Source organism: Oryctolagus cuniculus, chromosome 12 (assembly GCF_964237555.1).
Source record: "Oryctolagus cuniculus chromosome 12, mOryCun1.1, whole genome shotgun sequence".
Taxonomy (NCBI): Eukaryota; Metazoa; Chordata; class Mammalia; order Lagomorpha; family Leporidae; genus Oryctolagus; species Oryctolagus cuniculus.
In genome coordinates, this window is record NC_091443.1 from 15,782,674 (window position 1) to 15,804,720 (window position 22,047).

Genomic DNA, 22,047 nt, shown 5'->3' on the forward strand with positions numbered 1-22,047 from the left:
GCCCTGGCCTGAAGCGCTGGCATCCCATATGGGTGCCAGTTCGAGACCCATCTGTTTCACTTCCAATTCGACTCTCTGCTATGGCCTGGGAAAGCAGTAGAAGATTGCTCAAGTCCTTGGGCCCCCACACCCATGTGGGAGACGCGGAAGAAGCTCCTGGCTCCTGGCTTCGGATCGATGCAACTCCAGCCATTGCAGCCAGTTGGGGAGTGAACCAGTAATTGGAAGACCTCTCTCTCTCTGCTCTCTCTGCTCTCTGTGTAACTCTGCCTTTCATATAAAATAAGTAAGTCTTTAAAAAAAATTTAACTTCTGAAAGTGAAATCTTGGATAAGTGAATTTAGATGTTTGCTCATCTACCCAAATACTGCTTTCTCTTTACCCCACAGATTTAAATGTGCTTTATGAAAAGACTTCAAAAAGTGACTGAAAAATAGAATTAAAACATTAAAATAAAATATATAAACTTTATTTCTCACCATAGATTCCATCAACTTTAAGACATTTTTGTTAAGTGATTTTGTTAAGTGATTATCAGTCACTTAGTCCATCCCTAAGGAATTGACAGTTTTGAGAATTTAGCTGAGTCTTTGCAGTCTTTTCTACATAATTCACTAAAGAAAAGTCGGGGGCCTTCAAGTCTTTAAGATTCCTTTCTCTCTCTCTTTCTTTCTCTCTTTCTTTCTCTCTTTCTTTCTTTCTTTCTTTCTTTCTTTCTTTCTTTCTTTCTTTCTTTCTTTCTTTCTAAGACAGAGTTAGAGAGAGAGATTCCATCCATTGTTTCACTGCCTAAATGTCTGCAACAGCTGGGGTTGGACCAGGTTGAAGCCAGGAGCCAGGAACTTCATCCAGGTCTCCCATGTAGGGGGGCAGGGTCCCAAGTTCTTGGGCCATCTTCCTTTCCCAGGCACTAGCAGGGAACTGAATTCCATGTGGCAGCTTAATGTGATGTGCAACAACAACTGCCCCAGGACTCTAAGTTTATGAAACAAAAACAAGTCAAAATGTGCCAAACTGGGACTTGTAAGGGTAATGCCTCACGGTCTCTTATTGAGACTGCCACAAGATTTCCCTCGTCTGATGAGAGAAATGGACAGGAGCACAGCCATGTGCAGAGGACTCTCTGGTGAAACTTCGCCACCTGTTCTTCTGCTAAAGCTCTGAGTCACTTTCTCAAAACACTCTCCTGAGAAGCAGATGTCCATTCCCTTTGGCTTTCTAGAAAGTCAACAGGCAAAATGCCGAGCATCCCCAGAAACTGTCGCCATGACCTTTGCTCTTGACAGGACTACAGTCACCCCTCGGTAGCCATTGCTCTGTTGGTGCTGTGTGTTCCGGATCATGCCACGCAAGCTATGCTTCAGCTCCTGTTAGAATTCTTCAAGGCATGCCCACAGTCTTCATCCCACTTCTTTAAGATTTCCATTGAAAATTCTGCTCTTGTCTGCAGTTAATCTGGGTGTAAAAATGTTTACACCTGCTGAACAGAGTTTGCTCAACCTTAGTTTTTCAGTTAGAATGTGTACGCTTAACCAACTGAGGTATCTATGTTGACTGTGGTTTCTGCTCTTAACCATCAGTCCTCTTAGTTAAGGCACCGACAAGATAAATTTTTTTCCTCACAAATTGATGTGAAGAGTTTGCTGCGGCCGGCGCCACAGGCTAATGCTCCGCCTGCGGCGCCGGCACACTGGGTTCTAGTCCCGGTCGGGGCGCCGGATTCTGTCCCGGTTGCCCCTCTTCCAGTCCAGCTCTCTGCTGTGGCCAGGGAGTGCAGTGGAGGATGGCCCAAGTGCTTGGGCCCTGCACCCCATGGGAGACCAGGAGAAGCACCTGGCTCCTGACTTCAGATCAGTGTGGTGTGCTGTGGGCAGCCGCGGCGTCCATTGGAGGGTGAACCAACGGCAAAGGAAGACCTTTCTCTCTGTCTCTCTCTCTCACTGTCCACTCTGCCGGTCAAAAAAATTAAAAAAAAAAAAAAAAAGAGTTTGCTGCTGCAGACTTCCTGCTCACCATTATCTTATCTCTTCCTAAAATGACTTACTTATTTGTCAACTGCTGATTTCTTTCAGATAGTAACTCCTTAAACTTTTCCCAGAGTATCAAAACTTTTTCCCAATCTTTCATCCAACCTTCCATCACAGTTTCGGTGTGTGTTCTTGCTTCTACTTGAGCAGAATCTATGTTGCTCTGATAAGGGCTCTTTTCAAACTGGTGTCTCACCCTTCTTCATGTCTCAGACTAGATCCTGTTCAGACATGTTACAACAAGAGAGTACAACTTTATTTTGATGCATTTTTAAAATCCATGCATATTTCTTCATACTACACATTTTCATTAACATTTTGAAGACACCTTGTATTTTCAATGTCATTCAATTTAAGTGGAATTCTCAATTTTCCATGTGATTTATTTTTTTGACCTGTGAATGATATAGAAATGTTGTTGATTTTCAAATACTTAGGGGAATTTTCAGAAAGCTTTGCTATTAATTTTTAATTTAATTTCATGTGGTCAGAGAATATATTCTATATGATTCAAGTCTTTTAAATTATTGAGAATTACTTAGAGGTCTGGCATATGCTCTATTTTAGAGAAAGCAGCATGTACACCTGAGAAAAAGGATATCCTGTAATCTCTGACTGCAGTGTTGTAGAATTGTCTACTAGGTCAAGAGTGCAGTTGATTTTGTTCACTTACATATTGACAGGATATTGAAATCAAAATTGATGTTTACTTATTTGCATATTAGCAATCTATTCAACATAATGATTAATTCTATAATGTAATATTTTTGGATTTTTTATGAACACAATATGACACAAATACAATAATTTACTTTTTATTTTTGAAATTTTAAATTGCATTTTTATTCTCATTGTACAATGCTAGATAGAAATGAGACTTTTTTCTCTTTTCCCCCATGTGAAATGAAACATTTCTGGGACATCAACTAAATATGAAATCTTCTGTCAGTTTTTTAAAACATATATTTCTTCAGGTTAAGTAAATTTCCTCTTACATTTTCTTGGCATAATCTTTTTTTAGATTTTTCTGTTATATTTAACTTCTCTCATTGATTTCCAAATCTTAAACCTAGGTTATATTCTTGGACCAAGTTGTAGCCATTCTGTGTTATTTCATCAGAATCTAATGACAAATGGTACATTTACTGTTCTCCAGCATGACACCGGGGGCTTCTATCCTTGTAATTCTTCACTTCCTTGTAAGGTCTCTGAGGTCTTTGGGCAGGTCTTCAAACATCTATGTGCCTTTTCTGATTCCTTCCCATGAGCAGTTTGAGTCCTCTAGTTTGTGTCACTGCAAGTGATATCTCTCCAGGTGCTAGTTGTTCTCAGCCTTATTCAATATTTTAGAGCACTTCATATATTTAATGGAAATGTATTTTATGAAGAAACTATACAGAAATTTCAAATTTGTTTTTTCAACAAAATAAGTGTATTGCAGTGGACTTTTGATCAGGACGTAAGGATGCTGCTTGGGATGCCCACATCCTATACTAGAGTGTTTTGATTTAACTCCCACCTCTGCTTTCAATTCTAGTTTTTTTTTCCTTTTGCCTCAAAAAGTGACATTTATTCAAAGAAAAAAAAAAGAAAAAAATGACAAGATGTCCATCCCTTGGCTCCCTCCCCTCCCCCCTCCTGCTGCTCCTCAGCCCCTGAGGACTGAACCCCAGCTGGGGCTAGGTGGCAGGACAGCCCTTCTCAGATGAGGTCAGCAACATTGAGGGGCATCTCCTCAATGGAGGTGTTGTAGAAGGTCTCGATGTCTCTTAGAGTCCACTTATCTTCTTCTGTCCCCATGTTAATAGCCACACCCTTACTGCCAAAGCGTCCACCATGGCCAATTCTGTGAATATAGTTTTCCCTGTTGGTGGGAAGGTCATAGTTGATGACTAAAGAAACTTGTTGTACATCAATGCCTCTGGCCAGCAGGTCAGTGGTAATCAGTACTCGGCTAGAGCCAGAACGGAACTCCCTCATGATCACATCTCGCTCCTTTTGGTCCATATCTCCATGCATGGCAGAGACGGTGACGTCCCGGGCGTGCATCTTCTCAGTGAGCCAATCGACTTCCCTTCGAGTGTTGATGAAGATGACAGCCTGGGTTATGGTCAGGGTTTCGTACAAGTCACACAGTGTGTCCAGCTTCCACTCCTCACATTCCACGTTGATGCAGAACTGGCGGATACCCTCCAGCGTCAGCTCCTCCTTCTTGACAAGAATCTGGATGGGGTCCCTCATGAGGTTCTTGGTCACCTCGAGCACATTGGAAGGCATTGAAGCTGACAACAAAACCACCTGGGTGTTGCTGTTGAGCTTCTGGAAGATGTCATAGATCTGGTCCTTGAATCCATGGCTTAACATTTCATCAGCTTCGTCCAGTACAAACATCTTGATGTACTTGGGAGACAGGTATCTCCGGTTAAGCATGTCGAACAGGCGGCCAGGGGTGCCCACGATGATGTGCGGAGCTTCCATTTGCAGCTTCTGCACCTCAGCACGCACATTGGTGCCCCTGATGCAGGCGTGACAGGACGCACCCATGTAATCTCCTAATGCCGTGACCACCTTTTGTATCTGAACCAGAGAAAGGTGGGTGTGCAACTGTTAGCTACAACCATGGCAGGTCCCATCTCACTTTTCCATGGATTTGGTCTTCCCAACAACCATGATACATGTAACTGAACCCTCAGCTTCTGAAAACTGTGGTCCATTTACCTCCTTCGTAGCCAGTTTAAAGAGCCACATGACACACACACACATGGCCAAGAACACACTTGCCCCCAAACACAAGCCACACGACCCGTTCAGTCTTAACAGGCTTACTATCACTTCTTGGTTACAGTATCTGCGCCTGGTTCCCATCAGAATAATCACTTCTACCATTAGGGTTTGTGCCCTAGGCATGAAACAGCTCTGGCCACCAATACAGGCATCAAGCTAGGATGAACAAAGGACTGCACATCTGCTCTGCCCCTGACTGATATAAGGGCAGCACCACGAACGAGGTGTCTCTTCGCCCATTGCCAGGGGTGACAATTCTAGTTTCCTGCTAATGTGCACCCTGGAATGCAGCAGGTGATGACTCAAATGATTGGGTGTCTGTTACCATGTGGAAGACCTGGACTGAGCACTTGACTCCCAGTTTCAGTCTAGTCCAGCCCTGGCATTTGGGTAATGAACTAGAAGGATACCTCTCTCTCATTCTCTTCCTCTTTCTCTCTCTCTGCCTTTCAAATAAATAAAAATAAACTTTTTATATAAAATCATCATTTAATTCCATTTTTCCATAATGCTTTTGAAGCATTTCCATGGGTGAAAACAGTTTTTAACTGAAAAATCAGTGAAAGGCAAGAAAAAATAAATAAATAAATAAACAGCTTACCTTCATTAAAGTTCTGAGAAATAGTATTTAATTAATTTACAATAACACTATTCTAAAGCATATTTTTCTGAAAAGGATATCAATCATCAATAACTGGTTTTATATTATTATAAATTTTACAATCCATTAAAATACTGGGTGTTTTTCTTTAGTTTTCAATTAGGAAGAGATTTTTAAATGGATCAAGTAGCAAGCATCAAATAAAGAATATTAACATTTAGTTATTAGACTAATGTTCCTTTGTGTTTCTGATTATTAAGAGCCAAATTACCCTCAGGCATCACCCTGAAAACTTGGTCATAAAGCTGTGAATTATCATTTTCTCCCCTCCTCATAAAGATTATTACTACGCTGGCACTAACTGAAGAAATTTAGCCTGGCTTCATGAAGCCTAACTGGCCACCCAATCATGACGTGATCCTTTTTTTGTATATATTTCAGTTTTGCTATTAACACGGTGTTATTAGTACCATACCACATAATATATCCTCTGGTTATCTGATCAAGCTCTTTATTAGGTAATTCTGTTATGCACAATAGCCTCTCATTTAGGCATACGTGTGCATGTTTTTAAATAATTATAGTGGTAATTTTAATGACAGTTACCAGTTGTTGAATGCTTCCTAGGGATGTGACACACTTCTAGAGATCTAGTAAGCTGACGATTTGTCTCCTTCATTGGGAGAGAAATACAGTGTGGAACTGTGAAAAAGTTTACTTAGTTCCAATTATGTTTGAATTTTTATGTTAATGCAGAAAGGACTACTCTGTACAACATTTTAAATAACGTAATGTAAACAGAAACATCAGGCTGTGAATAGACTAAAATATCTTCTCCTCAAATGGAAATAAATAAAAAATAAAATGCAGATCTATGCTGAGGAAGCACAGATCTGATCTGTGCTGTGGATGAAGTAAAATCAGATAAGAAAGAACAGCGCATACTCCGGAGGGCAGGAGGCAGGGAGAGCTTTCCTGTCCCTGTTCCCGCGTCTGTGACAGCTGCCCCTTCCTGATCCCCTAGGACACAAGATCTGAGAAGGTAGTTGTGTAGGCAGTGCAGTGGAAACACAGGTACACTGAAAAATACTGCATGAAAGTACCTTCAGACCATTTGTGTATAAGGAATATATATATATATATATATATATACATATACACATACATACAAATTGTCTACAGATTTGGATCGCATTCCCAAAATACCGTTTTTATGTGCAAATATTCTCAAATCCAAAAAAATCCAAAATCTGAAACATGTCTGATATAGAGCCTTGCAAATAAGGGACATCTCTTGGTAGAGAAATGAATCTCAGTTACCATGCTGGCTTTACAGCCTGGGATCAGTAATGTCTCTTAAGAGTATTCCACTTCTATCAGGCCATTGCAAATCATCGCTCAGTAATAACTTAATTTTTGAAGAAGTATATATTTTGAAGGGCAGAAAAGAAACATTTTTCAATATGTAGCTTTTATACAGATGGAACAACTAACTATCTATTTTGTTCAAGAATAAGCAGGGTCCTTGTGGCATAGTGGGTAAAGCTGCCACCTGCAGTGCCGACACTCCATATGGGCGACAGTTCAAGTCCCGGCTGCTCCACTTCCAATCCAGCTCTCTGTTGTGGCCTGAGAAAGCAGTACAAGATGTCCCAAGTCCTTGGGCCCCTGAACCCTTGTGGGAAACCGAAAGAAACTCCTGGCTCCTGGCTTCAGATCAGCACAGCTCCAGCCGTTGCGACCAATTGGTGAGAGAACCAGCGGATGGAAGATTTCTCTCTCTCTCTCGCTCTCTCTCTCTCTCTGTTTAACTCTGACTTTCAAGTAAAATAAATAAATCTTAAAAAAAAGAATAAGCAGGGTCCTTATCTCTAAGTTTTCTGTTTTCAATTCACTTTTTTTTTTAAAGATTTTATTTATTTATTTGAAAGGTAGAGTTACAGACAGTGAGAGGGAGAGACAGAGAGAAAGGTCTTCTGTCCTTTGGTTCACTCCCCAAATGGCCTCAACGGCCAGAGCTATGCCAATCTGATGCAGGAGCCAGATGCTTCTTCCGGCTCTCCCACATGGGTGTAGGGGCCCAAGGACTTGGGGCATCTTCTGCTGCTTTTCCAGGCCATAGCAGAGAGCTGGACGGGAAGTAGAGCAGCCAGACTAGAACCGGTGCTCATATGGGATGCTGCCGCCGCAGGCAGAGGATTAACCTACTGAGCCAATGCGTCGGCTCTACACTTTTCATTGTTTTTTAAAAACTGACATTTTAAAATTTTGTAGTAAGACAAACAATAGACCATTGTTTATTTTCTGCCATAAATTTACATCTTCTAACCTGAAATTATTTATTTTGTATTTTCTTTTTCTGTATGACTAGTAGACACTTTCTCTTGCAATTAGAGGAAATAAACACTACAAATGTGTATTCTTGGAGTCATATGTGGTTAAGAAATTATTCTGATTAAAAAATAAACTCTTGCAGCAAGGATTTCAGTTTAAACCTAATCTCTGATCTCTCTGGGATTCAATCTGGGCACATCTAGAGCTTGGGTCAGAGAAACTCTTTTTGAGAGTTCATTTTCTTATAGGGGAATAGCGAATCCTACGACATGTGTCATGCAAAGAGGCTGAGGTTCCCAGGAGACAATGGGGCACCAAAATTGCACCAAATGAATTGCTCTTAGACCCAAACTCTACAGCCACAAGGCTGAGTACCTGAGTGTAAGTATACAAAGTATGTGGATCTGCGCAAAACCCACACAGCCAAGTTTCTACAAAGCTCTAACTGAAAGCAGAAAGCACATGCTGCCTTACTGGCTTGGCAGCAGTCAGTATTGGAGGTGACACAAATTAGCATTGTGGGAGAGAAACCAGGCAGAGCAGGGAAGGGCAATGAAAGGTGCTGTGCGCTTTGTGAAGACCCAAGAATGAGTGCCCAGGTTCTGTGCATTAAGTGCCGACGGTCAGAGTCTGAGCTCAGAAGAGACTTGGGGAAGGCGCCTAAGGCTCTGCTTTGCTTCACTGTGGCAGGAACCTGCAGACATATAGATGAGCCTGATTTTCTCCAGAGTGTGTTATCTCTCTTCGTGCAACTTTAGTCTTCAGAGAACAGGTCTGGAAGTAAATCAATGACTTCACAATGTAAGCATTCCTCAAATAATTGCTTATACAACACTTCAAAAATATTTTAAGATATTACTCTTCCCAGTCATGCAAGAGTGTGAATGAAATTCCCCCCAAGAGAAAATGAGTTGGAAATTGGGAGCCTGATCAAATGAAAGACTGAAAATCTGACAGATATATTGTTGTGTCCACATGTTAGTCCTAAACCCAGCCGGTATTCAGTACCTAACCTTATTTCAGAATAACTCTTCTTTGTAGCATGGGGTTAGCAATGCTTCCTCAGACAGGAAGACACTGACTTGTAAGCATTCATGGCACCTTCCATAACCTATGCCTTTGCAATTTTATGGCAATTGCTATACTCTCCAGCAGAAAACTGTATTACTTATACATGATTATGATTATATATAATTATTTCCAATATTAACTAAACAATTGGATAATGTTTTAGGCTCTAAAAGCCAGATGCAGCTAAGTTAGAATAGGGATGCAATCTCCCTTTGTCACATGCATCTTGTCCTATTTCTGTGCCAAGCCAAGCCAAGCCAAAAAAAAAAAAAAAAAAAAAAAAAAAAGCCTCTGACCACACCTGCAAACTCTGAAAAATTAAAGGTTTACAAGTATTAAAAATACTTTGTATTAACTGTCAATATACTTACATAGAATTTTGGAAGGGATAGAAGCCACTTAGTTTACTACTAGCAATAGACACTAAGAACCAGTACCCAGCTTATTTCAAGAAAGATTCTATTCGGATCGGCGTAGCTCTAGCCGTAGCAGCCATTTAGGGTTGAACCAACAGAAGGAAGACCTTTCTCTCTGTTTCTCTCTCTCACTGTCTATAACTCTACCTGTCAAATAAATAAAAAAAGAAGAAATAAAGAGATTCTAAGTGACCCCTGACTGTTCTGATCACTTAAGCACCCTCCTACGTGGGAGCTATATAAATTGGTGCTTTATTTCATTGCTGATTTTGTGCCTTTGTTTCACCTTTTGCTTATTTTTATACTTTCTATGTCCCACCAAAAATTTTAAAGGGGCCAAATTAGGCCCCAAATTCTCATGTAAATTCTCACTCAAGATTGATCATCTTGACTTCAAAAGTAAAATTTCATTTCTGATACAAAATGCACCATGCTCAATTGATCTTATTCACCGTGTTTTTCCCAGTTAAAACAAATGAGCATTTCAAAGTTCAGAATTTTGAATAGGTGAGTTATATAAATAGGTCATGTAGGAGTCTTTAATGCACACTTCAAGAAATGCAAACTTCTGGGAGAAGTAGCCAGATACATAGTAAAAATATCCGAGTAGGTAGAAAAGCAAGCTGATGCTTTAGGTCTGTTCAAAACTTTCCCCACTATTTACACATTTCATAGACTAGTCATTAAATAAAATCTGTATTAGAAGCTGAATAATTTATAACCCATGTATTCATTTTTGAGGCATTTATATTAAAAGAGGCTAGAACTGCAGCTACATTATATACAGTGGGAGAGTGATCTCTAATCAGATTTAAATTATTACTACCAGGACACTGCTATGGTGTAGTCAGTAAGGACACCGCTTGCAGTGCCGGCATCCCATATGGGTGATGGTTTGAGTCCCGGCTGCTCCATTTCCAATCCAATTCTCTGCTATGGCCTGGGAAAGCAGTAGAAGATGGCCCAAGTCCTTGAGCCCCTGCACCCAAGTGGGAAGACCCGGAGGAAGCTCCTGGCTCCTGGCTTCGGATCAGCACAGCTCTGGCCATTGCTGTCATCTGGGGATTGAACCAGGGGATGAAAGATCTCTCCCTTTCTCTCTCTCTCTCTCTCTTTCTCTCTCTCTCTTGCCTCTCCTTCTCTCTCTAACTTTAACTTTCAAATAAATAAACAAATCTTTAAAATAATAGATAAATAAAATATTACTATCTCTGCCTCTCCTCTCTCTGTGTGTAACTCTTTCAAATAAATAAATGAATCGTTAAAAAAAAAAGTAAATAAAAGCAGATAAGTTTAAAAAAAAATCTGAGAAAATCTCCAAATAAAATGGTGGTTTCTGCCTGAAATAGAAACAGCAGGATTTGGGGGCTCTTTAAATCTTCCTTTCACCATTTTAAATTAATATATGTTTAAGAGAAATAGCAAGCAAACTGAATCTTTGTGCTCTCTGTTAATTGTTGGGCCAAGAAAAGGGATAGAACCTGCTGCGTCTTAGGCAAGGATAGATTGCAGAGGGGAACCAAGTCTCTGGGGTCACAGCCACAGAACACAGGTGACCAGTGTCCCTCATGTCAGCTGGGCCCCTACTGGCTTACTGAGTGTGTTTGTGACCTTCTGTGATCAAACAATACTCAAAGGACAATAAAATGATGCATTAACTGCACATTCTTTACAGTCAATAGCCTAAACTTACAAACATATGTTGTTATGTGGAATATTAATACAAGCCTTTAGTTATGAAAATTCTTAAATAATCCAAGAAAAAATGATCTTTGAGTAGGAACAGGTAGCCTGAGAATTACAGTAATGAGGTGATGTTTTCTCATTTATGGAGAGCTTAGTATCTGTTGAAGGACTTTCATATACACATATAATGCATCGCCTCAGCTGTGCAGAGAAGATGTGCATTCTGTCTCACAGAGAAGGCAAAGGACCTATGGAGAGGATAGTAAGGTGTTCAGGTTTCTAAGGCTGAGATGAAGAGGACTGCCGCAATAAAGTATACATTTTTCCTTGAAAACTAAGTGCTTTCTATGGTACTTCATTTTAAATGTCTTCCTCAGGTTATGTATGATAGAAATGCTATGTAAGTTAAACTGTTTCTTAACTTCCTGAATTCACAAAATAAGTATTACGCTTTCATCTCCCTCGAAAAAGTCAAGGAAAATAAATAGTGAGCATTTAATTTAAGTAAATAAAGATTGTCAAAAATCCTCCAAATCAAGTCCTGGATGATATAAGAAACAAATCCAATAAACCACAAAGGAAACATTGGTAAATTTTTATCTATCTCATCAATTGGATTTGTAAAATTCACTCCCATTCCACAAGCTGTAGGTAGAATGCTGCTTGTGTTAATGTTACGGTTTATTGTTTTAGTGGACCAGCTACTTTGACTTGAGAATAGACAAGACTTATCAGATGTCCCTCCACAAATGGCTGCAATAGCAATGTCTGGGTCAGGCCAAACCCAGGAGCCAGGAGCTTCACCTAGGTTTCCCATGTGGGTGACAGGACCCCAGGGCTCAGGGACTTGAGCTGTCTTCTACTGCTTTCCCAGAAGCATTATCAGGGAGCTGGATCAGAAGTGGATCGTCGGGGGCTCCAACCAGTGCCCATATGGGATGCCGGCACTAGAGACTGTGGCCAGTACTGTGCCACAGCAGGGATCCTCCTTTGCCGTATTTTGAACTTTATATAAATGATATCAGACAATAAATATTCTTCTGTGTGTAACATTCTTATAAGAGATTTTTTCATATTGTTACCTGGAACAGTCATTCTTTTTATTGTCATATGGTGTTTATATGAATATACATACAATAATTTGTTTATAAATTCTATTAAGAATAACTGAGTTGTTTCCAAAGTTTGGCTATTGTGAATAATTACACTTAGTGAAATAAACCAGACCCAAAAAGACAAATATCATATATATATTTTTTTCCCTGATTTGTGGTGACAAATATACAGAGTACAAAAAAATTTAATGTATATGAGCAAAACTGACAATCTGAAATATGATTATTGTTTATCTACACTCGTAAAGAACAATGGTTTTTCAGCCTACTACTTGTTGAATGCTTTATTTAGTGAATGGTTAAGCCTGTGATTAAAAAGTAGATTGAAAATATGTCACTGCAAAAATTAAAAGAAAAATAAAAGAGGAAGGGGGAGGGAGAGTGTGAGCAAGGGGTGGGAGGATGGTAGGGTGGAAGCATCATTATACTCTTAAAATTGTATATATGAAATACATGAAACTTATTCTCTTTATAAATAAGAGCTATTTTTAAAAAGAATATTCTGGGTCTGGCACTGTGGCGTAGCAGGTAAAGCTGCCACCTGTAGTGCCAGCATCCCATATAGGTGCTGGTTCAAGTCCCAGCAGCTCCACTTCCAATTGAGCTCTCTGCTATGGCTTGGGAAAGCAGTAGAAGATGGCCCAAGCCCTTGGGCCCCTGAACCCGCATGGGTAGACCCAGAGGAACCTCCTGGCTCCTGGCTTTGGCTCGGAGCATCTCTGGCCATTGAGGTCATTTGGGGAGTGAACCAGTGGATGGAAGACCTCTCTCTCTGTCTCTCCTCTCTCTGTGCAACTCTTTCAAATAAATAAATCTTTATAAAAAGAATATTCTGCATGTTTTATTTGGGATGTCTGCTCATACAATTATATTTTATAGCTAGGATTGAAAGTAGTACTGCTTTACAGTGTATATGGATGTTTAATTTTGTTTGATAAGGTTGAGCAACTTTCCAAAGTAATTAGATTCATTTATATTCCTATTAGTGAACAAGATTTCCAGTTGCTGCACATCCTTACTAATGTTTATAATGAAGGTAAAGGATGGAAAAAGATAGACCACATAAAAACTAACTAAAAGAAAGCCAATATCTAAGTGGCTGGCATTGTGACAAAGCAGGTTAAGCAGCTGCATCTCATGTGGGCATCAGTTCTAGTCCTGGCTGCTCCACTCCTGATATAGCTCCCTGTTAATGCATCTGGGAAAGCAGCACAAGGCAGCCCAAGTCCTTGGGCCCCTGAACCCAGATGGGAGACCCTGATGAAGCTTCTGGCTCCTGGCTTCTTAAGCCTGGTTCAGCCCTGGCATTGCAGCCATTTGTGGCATGAACCAGTGAATGGAAGGTATCTCTCTCTCTCTCCCTGTGTGTGTGTGTGTGTGTGTGTGTACGTGTAAATCTGCCTTTCAAATAAATAAATAAATCTTTCAAAAAAAGCCTGTATTGCTATATTGTTATCAAATGAATAGTCTTTACAATGAAAGTATTGCTAGAGATAAAAAGAAGTATCTTATAATTTGCTAGAAAAGCATAATTATGACAAATTTTCAGTTTCTCAAAAAAAGACTCAAAAAATTGCATATAAATTGCCAAAATTGTCAGAACCAATGAGAAAAACAGAAAAAAAATCCACTCAACTGGTTCTAGTTACTTCTAGTTATTTCTCTCAGTATCTGATTTTTTAGAACAATTGAAAAGAAAAAGTGAATATACAAAATTTTAAAAATTCAACCTTAAAATTGATTAAATTTATATGACCACTCACAGAAAATATTGTACCTTGTGACAACAGAATCTACTTAGAGCACATCACAGAATGATATGGAATATGGTCTCAGTACTGTGGAAATGAGAACCAAAACCAAAACACTTGCAAACAAAATTCCCAAAGAATACTAAAAAGAAAGCTTGCAGAATCTCAAAATATTTGGAAATTAAAAATATGATTTCCAAATATCTCAGAAGTTGCAGAAAAATCCATGACAGAATACTTTAATTGAAAGATAAATTATATGCCATTTCCACACCTCAAGAGACTGCAAAAGCTATGGTTTTGGAAGATTTTAAGGTTATTTGACTGTATATATATATATATATAAAGCCATAATTACACAAAATAAATATACCTATAACAGTTTATAACTGTATATGTATAACTATATATAAGCCTGGAAAGCAAGAAGTTATAAAAAGAAAATCAAATTAAGCACTGAGTGAAAAGAAATGCATATAAAGTAAAAGCAACATTCAGTAGAAAAAATCAAGAAAGCTATAAGTTGAAGTGAAAAAAATAAAAATGACATATCATTGACAAGACTAATTATAAACAGAAGAGGGAAGGTACAAATAACTGTTATTATTAATAGAAAAGTGTAATCACTACAGACTCTGTAAATATTAAAATATAATAATATAATTAAATATTAAAATATAATAATAAAAGTATATTATGAAAAACTGTATGTTAAAATTTCACTGGTGAATAGAAATGGATAAGTTCTTAGAAAAACACATTTTGGCCAGCACCACGGCTCACTAGGCTAATCCTCCGCCTTGCGGCACCAGCACACCGGGTTCTAGTCCCGGTCGGGGCACCGGAGTCTGTCCCGGTTGCCCTCCTTCCAGGCCAGCTCTCTGCTGTGGCCAGGGAGTGCAGTGGAGGATGGCCCAAGTCCTTGGGCCCTGCACCCCATGGGAGACCAGGATAAGTACCTGGCTCCTAGCTTCGGATCAGCGCGGTGCGCCAGCCACAGCGGCTTTGGAGGGTGAACCAACGGCAAAGGAAGACCTTTCTCTCTGTCTCTCTCTCTCACTGTCCACTCTGCCTGTCAAAAAAAAAAAAAAAAACACATTTCACATAACTGATACATTAAAATATAAAATGAATACCATCATTAATAATGAAATTGAATCCATAATTAAGGCCTATAAAGAACACTCTTGTCTCAGAGTCTAACAGATATTTTCAGAAGACCTTAAACAGATGTTTCCCTGGCTCTTTGGAAAAATAAAGGAAAGAAATATCTTCCACCATTTTTATGAAGCCAAACCATGACATCAAAAGCTAAATGAAAATTTCAACAAGGGAAAAGTCCTGGACAATCTTCCTCATTAACAGAGATGCAAATAAGTATTATCAAAAAATATCCAGCAATGTTTTAAAGGGCCATGCATAGTAAGACCAACTTGGGAAACTGAGTTTAATTTACCATCTGAAAATCAATTTTGTAGCTCACTCATACAACAAATTAATAAATCTTACTCTCATTTCAACAAATATAAAAAAACTGAATGATCATTCACACACATGAGGTATTTAAAGGAACATTTTTAATCTAATAAAAGATCTGGATAGATCAGTTTTAAAAATCAGTGGCTTATTTATTTAATAAGGACATTGTATACAAGGCAAAAATAAGGATGAAATGCTAAATATATACCATTTATATTAATGTTTAAACTCATCAAGTAAACTAAGAAGAAATTCAATCAATATTCAAATCCATCTCACAGAAATCCATTAAACATTATGAAGTAAAATCTATAAAGATCCATATAAATCAAGAAATGTATCACGTTCAATGAAAGGCTAATAATACTAGTTTTTCATCAGTAGTCCCAAAAAGACAGATGTCGTATGTTTTCTCTGATCTCTGGTAACTAATGGTGTATCTAAATGTAATGTATTAGAGTGAAATAGACATTTTGAGAGCTGATGATTGTTTACAGCCCTTGATTCTACAGTTGAGGAACATTGTTTTTCTCTTCATAGTATTTGCTGAACTCTACTTAGTGTAGGGTTAACCTTATGAGTACAAAGGAAAGCAAAAGTAGGTCTTTGTAAAAACTAAGAGTGGGAATAGGAGGGGGAGGGAGAAGAGTTTTAGCGTGGGCAGAAGGGAGGGTAAGAGAAGTGTCACTATGTTCCTAAATATGTACATATGAAATATATGAAACTTGTATGCCTTAAATAAAATTTTAAAAAAATTTTCATAAAATCCCAGCAGGTTTTCTAAAAGTGAAATCTTATAAGCTAGTTCTAAATTTTAGACATAAATAAGAGAGTAAAAAATAACCAAGATAATCTTAAATAAGGACTTACTTGACTATATTAGGATTTATTATAAAGATATGGTAATTTAAATCTTGATGATAGGACAAACATACCAATGAGACAGAAATATATAATCCCTTGTCAGGATACAAGGTTCAATGCAAAGGTGAAAGGATACTCTTTTTCAATAATTTGGCATTCATATCAAAATGGTAAAACTTATTCCCAACTTCACACCACTCACAAAAATCAATTCCAAGTCAAGTGAACAGCAAAAGTTAAAAAAGGAAGACTATAAATTTAAATTTAGAATTTTATCAAAAGCCAAAGAATGGGAAAAAATGTTTGCAACAATTATAGTCATCACAGATCCTATGCTAAAAATATATAAAACATTTCTAAAAATCAGTAGAAAAATCAACAAAATATCTTAATAAGTGCTTTTTCAAAGATGGCACATAGATACCAAGAAAAGTTTCTCATAGGAAATTGACTCGGGCACCATGTAGGTTAGGAGGTACCAGGAAAGCCAATGACATAGTTCCAGCTCAAGGTTAGGAATCTAAGACCAGCTTCATCAATAATATAAGTCCTAATCCAACTCCAAGGTCCCAAGAACCAAGAGACTTGATGTCTGATGGCAGAAGAGACAGATCTGCCAACTCTAAGAGAAAAAAATCCCCCCCACTACTCCACCTTTATGTCCTACTGAGACCCTAAATAGGTAGGGTTATACTCATCCATAAAGGTTAGAGCCAACTTTTATACTCACTGTATCAATTCAAATGCTAATTTCTTCCATAAACACTCTCACAGACACATCTAGAAATGTTTGGATGGCCATCTGGGCATTCCAGTTAAATACCACATACATTTAGTCATCACAGTACCCAAATGGAAGGGAAATACACAAGTTGATTTGTGTCATTAGTCCCCAGGAAAAGATCATTAAGTCACAGTGAGAAACTATTGTGTATGTATGACATACCGAAGCCCAAGGTAAATGAGTAAGAGTACTTTTATTTCTCCTTATTGTTGATAAACTTGTGACTTGAGTGTCACTCTCCCCAAGACAATTAGCTATTAGCTATGACCCTAAGACGAGGCTCTGGTTCATATTTCTCCCCTCACCAATTATTTGATATAGTGGGTAATAACATCTACATTTAGAAAGTGATCATGATGGTGTCTACTGAGCTTTCCACTGAACTACATAAATTTTTTATGTTTCTCATTCATAGAGAAAACTTGAGTGATCACTAGATTTACACAAGACTGGCCACTTAATGCTCATAAAACATAGTTGATATGGTGTAAATCCCTGATTTAACATCAAAACACTGAAGCACTTATTAAAGATCAATTATTTACTTTTGCTAACCTTGCAGCCTCAGAAAGAGAGAAATTCAAACGCTTCTATTTACAAGGGACATTCAAAAGGTATAAAACTAGAATATAGAGTTCTAGTTCCAAAATTATAATTGGATTCTAAAATGACTACCAACACAATGAAAGTACATGATGGGAAAATGATGACAAAGCTACTCATTTAGTAATGTGTGTATTAGAAAGTTAAATTCCCAAGAACAAATATACAGGAGACAGTAATCTGAAAGGACTGAGTACTTACCTCAGAGAAATGGAAACTAAGCATTGGATTCAAGGGAAGTGGGGACTCAGCTTGATATTTCTACATACAGACTTCTACAAACTTGGCCATATAAGAAGCTGCTTTCCAGCAGAGAGAAGATTTTAGGAAAATTGTTTCTGCTTTAGTTTCTGGAGAAAAACAACAGGACTAAGAAGCAACAGAAGAGGAAGACAAAGGAGGAGGAAAAGGCTGAAGTGGAAAGAACAAGAATTGTTTATTGTGGAAATCTTAGGCCAAGAGACTACTTTAGAGTTTGGAAATCAGTTTTCATTCTCATGGTTATGAAAAATCTAGAACAATAAAAATTTAGATTAATGGTTGGTAAACTTAACACAAGAAGAATAAAAAAAGTCCCCATCAGAGACAAATATTTACAATTACAGCTTATAAATTCTATATCTAATATAAGACTTTGTAACATCAAGTAAATTAGACACCATGAAAGAGACAGTTATTGGTCAAAAAAATTTAAGCACAGAAGAATCTCCAATATTACAACATTCAGACATCAATATAAAATAACTATGTAGGCATCAGTACAGATTTTAAATACAAAAATTATGTATAGGCTTATATATGATAGAATAAATTACTAATAAGGCCAGAGTGCTGTTTAGGACATCTGCCATTCTATGAGTCTAATGTGTATCCCTCTTCCAATGTTGGATTGTTCTCTCCTTTTTAATTCTATCAGTTATTATTAGCAGACACTAGTGTTGTTTATGTGATCCCTTTGACACTTAATCCTATCATTATGATCAATTATGAACTTAAACTGATCACTTTGATTAGTAAGAAGGCATTAGTACATGCCACCTTAATGGGATTGAATTGGAATCCCCTGGCACATTTCTAGCATTAGGGGTAAGTCTGAGTGAGCATGAGCCAAACTGTACATCTCCTCCCTCTCTTATTCCCACTCTTACATTTAACAGGGATCACTTTTCAGTTAAATTTAAATGCCTAAGGATAATTGTGTATTAATTAAAGAGTTCAACCAATGGTATTAAGTAGAACAAAAAAGGAATAAAATAGTAAGCTGTTTCTCGACAGTCAGGACAAGGGCTGATCAAGTCATTGTTTCTCATAGTGTCCATTTCAATTCTACAGGTTTCCTTTTAGGTGCTCAGTTGGTTGTCACCGATCAGGGAGAACATATATTTGTTCCTTTGGGACTGGCTTATTTCACTCAGCATGATGTTTTCCAGATTCCTCCATTTTGTTGCCTCAAAATCAGCCCTTAAGGCATTTGGATCCAGCTAAAAAGCCCATGAGAGTTTCTCAGGCATGGAAAGCCAAGACACTGTGGCAAAAAAAAAAAAAAAAAAAAAAAAAAAAAAAAAAAAAAAATCCAAATGGAAGATCTCTGTGAGTGAGATCCCAGCAGAAAGAATGGGCCATCAAAGAAGGAGGTACCTTTCTCTGAAGGGAGAAGAGAACTTCCGCTTTGACTATGGCCTTGTCTAAATAAGATCGGAGTTTGTGAACTCAAGAGGCTTCCATAGCCTTGGCAGCTCATGACAAGAGCCTCAGATGATTACTGATGTCATAAATAAGAGTGTCAGTTATTAAATCAACAACAGGAGTCACTGTGCACCTACTCCCCATGTAGGATCTCTGTTCTTAATGTGTTGTACTATGCAAATTAATGGTAAAACTACTACTCAAACAGTACTTTATACTTTGTGTATCTGTGTGGGTGCAAACTGTTGAAATCTTTACTTATTATATACTAAGTTGATCTTCTCTATATAAAGATAATTGAAAATGAATCTTGATGAAGAATGGGAGGGGAGAGGGAGTGGGAGATGGGATGGTTGCCGGGTGGGAAGGAGGTTATGGGGGGAAAATCTGCTATAATCCAAAAGTTGTGCTTTGGAAATTTATATTTCTTAAATAAAAATTGAAAAAAAAAATAAAATTCAGCTTCCTGGAAAAAAATAAATTACCAATAAGGAACTAGAGACTACCAAAATAATAAGGTAGCTTTAATAGTTAAAACAAGTACAATTGTTAGAAAATAGGCCGGCGCCGCGGCTCACTAGGCTAATCCTCCGCCTAGCGGCGCCGGCACACCGGGTTCTAGTCCCAGTTGGGGCGCCGGATTCTGTCCCGGTTGCCCCTCTTCCAGGCCAGCCCTCTGCTGTGGCCAGGGAGTGCAGTGGAGGATGGCCCAGGTGCTTGGGCCCTGCACCCCATGGGAGGCCAGGAGAAGCACCTGGCTCCTGGCTCCTGCCATCGGATCAGCGCGGTGTGCCGGCCGCAGCGCGCCAGCCGCGGCAGCCATTGGAGGGTGAACCAACGGCAAAGGAAGACCTTTCTCTCTGTCTCTCTCTCTCACTGTCCACTCTGCCTGTCAAAAAAAAAAAAAAAAAAGTACAATTGTTAGAAAACAACCATCTTCATTAAGACCAAATTTTACACATGGTTTTAATAAATGATACAGCAGGTAGGAAAATAATCAAAATGGAGAATAAAAATAAACACAGCACAGGAAAGCAAGTAGTTGAAAATATGCAAGGTTAGGAAATATGTATGACAAAGTGAGAAGTCTTGATGATAACTCATTAATATTCTGGAATTAAAAAATCCAAACAAGGAAGAAACACAGATTTTTCTACTTTTTTTTTTTTTTTTTTTTTTTGGACAGGCAGAGTGGACAGTGAGAGAGAGACAGAGAGAAAGGTCTTCCTTTTGCTGTTGGTTCACCCTCCAATGGCCACCACAGCTGGCGCACTGTGGCCGGCGCACTGCGCTGATCCGAAGGCAGGAGCCAGGTGCTTCTCCTGGTCTCCCATGGGGTGCAGGGCCCAAGGACCTGGGCCATCCTCCACTGCCTTCCCGGGCCACAGCAGAGAGCTGGCCTGGAAGAGGGGCAACTGGGACAGAATCAGGCGCCCCGACCGGACTAGAACCCGGTGTGCCGGTGCCACTAGGTGGAGGATTAGCCTAGTGAGCCGTGGCGCCGCCCTCTACATTTTTTTAAAAACAAAACCATAGGGGCTGGCATTATGTCATAGCAGGTAAAGTCATCACCTGCAATGCTGTGATGCCAACATCCCAAATGGGTGCTGGTTCGGGTCCCAGCTGCTCAACTTCCCATCCAGCTTACTGCTGATGAACCTGGGAAAGCAGCGGAAGATGGCCCAAATGCTTGGGCCCTACACCCATGTGACAGACTTGAAGGAAAGGAGCTCCTGGCTCCTGGGTTTGGCCTGGCACAGCCTTGACCATTGCAGCCATTTTAGGAATGAACCAGCAGATGTAAGATCTCTCCCTTCTCTCTCTCTCTCTCTTTCCCTCTCTCTCTAACTGTGCTTTTAAAATAAATAAATCTTTTTTTAAAAAAAATATCTTTTTTAAGTATAAAAATCATTGGGGCTGGCACTGTGGCGCAGCGGGTTAAAGCCCTGGCCTAAAGTGCCGGCATCCTATAAGGACGCCAGTTCTAATCCCTGCTGCTCCTCTTCCAATCCAGCTCTCTGCTATGGCCTGGGAAAGCAGTAGAAGATGGTCCAAGTCCTTGTGCCCCTGCACCCACATGGGAGACCTGGAAGAAGCTCCTGGCTCCTGCCTTGGATCAGCACAGCTTGGGCCATTGCAGTCAACTGGGGAGTGAACCAGTGGATGGAAGACCTCTCTCTCTCTGCCTCTCCTCTTTCTGTGTAACTCTCTGACTTTCAAGTAAATAAAATAAATCTCTTTTTAAAAAAGTATAAAAATTATTTCCCCTTGAGAAAAGACTAAAGATAAATATTTACACGTTGAACATTCTTGAGCAACATTTAGAGAGAGAGAGAGAGAGAAAGCATCTTAAAAGACAACAGAACATTATATTACCTACATAGAGGAATGATGGGAAGTTCCTCAAAATACCAACAGTAAAAGACAGAAGTCTACGGGAAACTATCTTCAAAGTTCACACAGATAATAACTGCCAACACATAATTACATCCTTAGCAAAACCAACTACTTTCAGCAGTGGGTGAGACACCAGAATGTTTTTCAGATTAAAAGAAAAAAAATCCCCAAGCACACATTGAAAACATAAGAAAAATATAAGAAATAAGATTCTAAAAGAAAGTTATGACAGATAAAATTAGTGACTGAATTGATAAAAAAATTAAAAATATTTTCTATGTAGAAATGTCAGTAATATAGAATCAAACTTACATTTTTATTTGGAAAAGATTTAAAATAATAGATAGAAATGGCATGTATGTCCAGTGAGGAATGATAGGCATTCACATTTTACAAAGAACTTGAGTTAATAAGAGACATCAATGTTTACTAATTTTTGAATGTCTCTC

General features: G+C 38.8%; 2 protein-coding genes and 1 non-coding gene across 3 annotated transcripts in view; all 3 read right to left on the reverse strand.

The window, feature by feature from the left end:
• GABRB3 (gamma-aminobutyric acid type A receptor subunit beta3) overlaps positions 1–22,047 on the reverse strand; it is a 416,113-nt gene that overhangs the window by 319,548 nt on the left and 74,518 nt on the right. The gene's annotated exons all lie outside the window — the stretch shown is intronic.
• Positions 3,571–4,615, reverse strand: LOC100341294 (eukaryotic initiation factor 4A-I-like). The gene has a single exon (XM_051823017.2). The coding sequence runs from the start codon at positions 4,569–4,571 to the stop codon at positions 3,729–3,731; it is 843 nt and encodes a 280-aa protein (XP_051678977.2). The 5' UTR covers positions 4,572–4,615; the 3' UTR covers positions 3,571–3,728.
• LOC127484051 (small nucleolar RNA SNORA48) lies at positions 4,918–5,062 on the reverse strand. Its single transcript, XR_007910832.1, has one exon. It is a non-coding gene; the product is annotated as a small nucleolar RNA SNORA48 (small nucleolar RNA).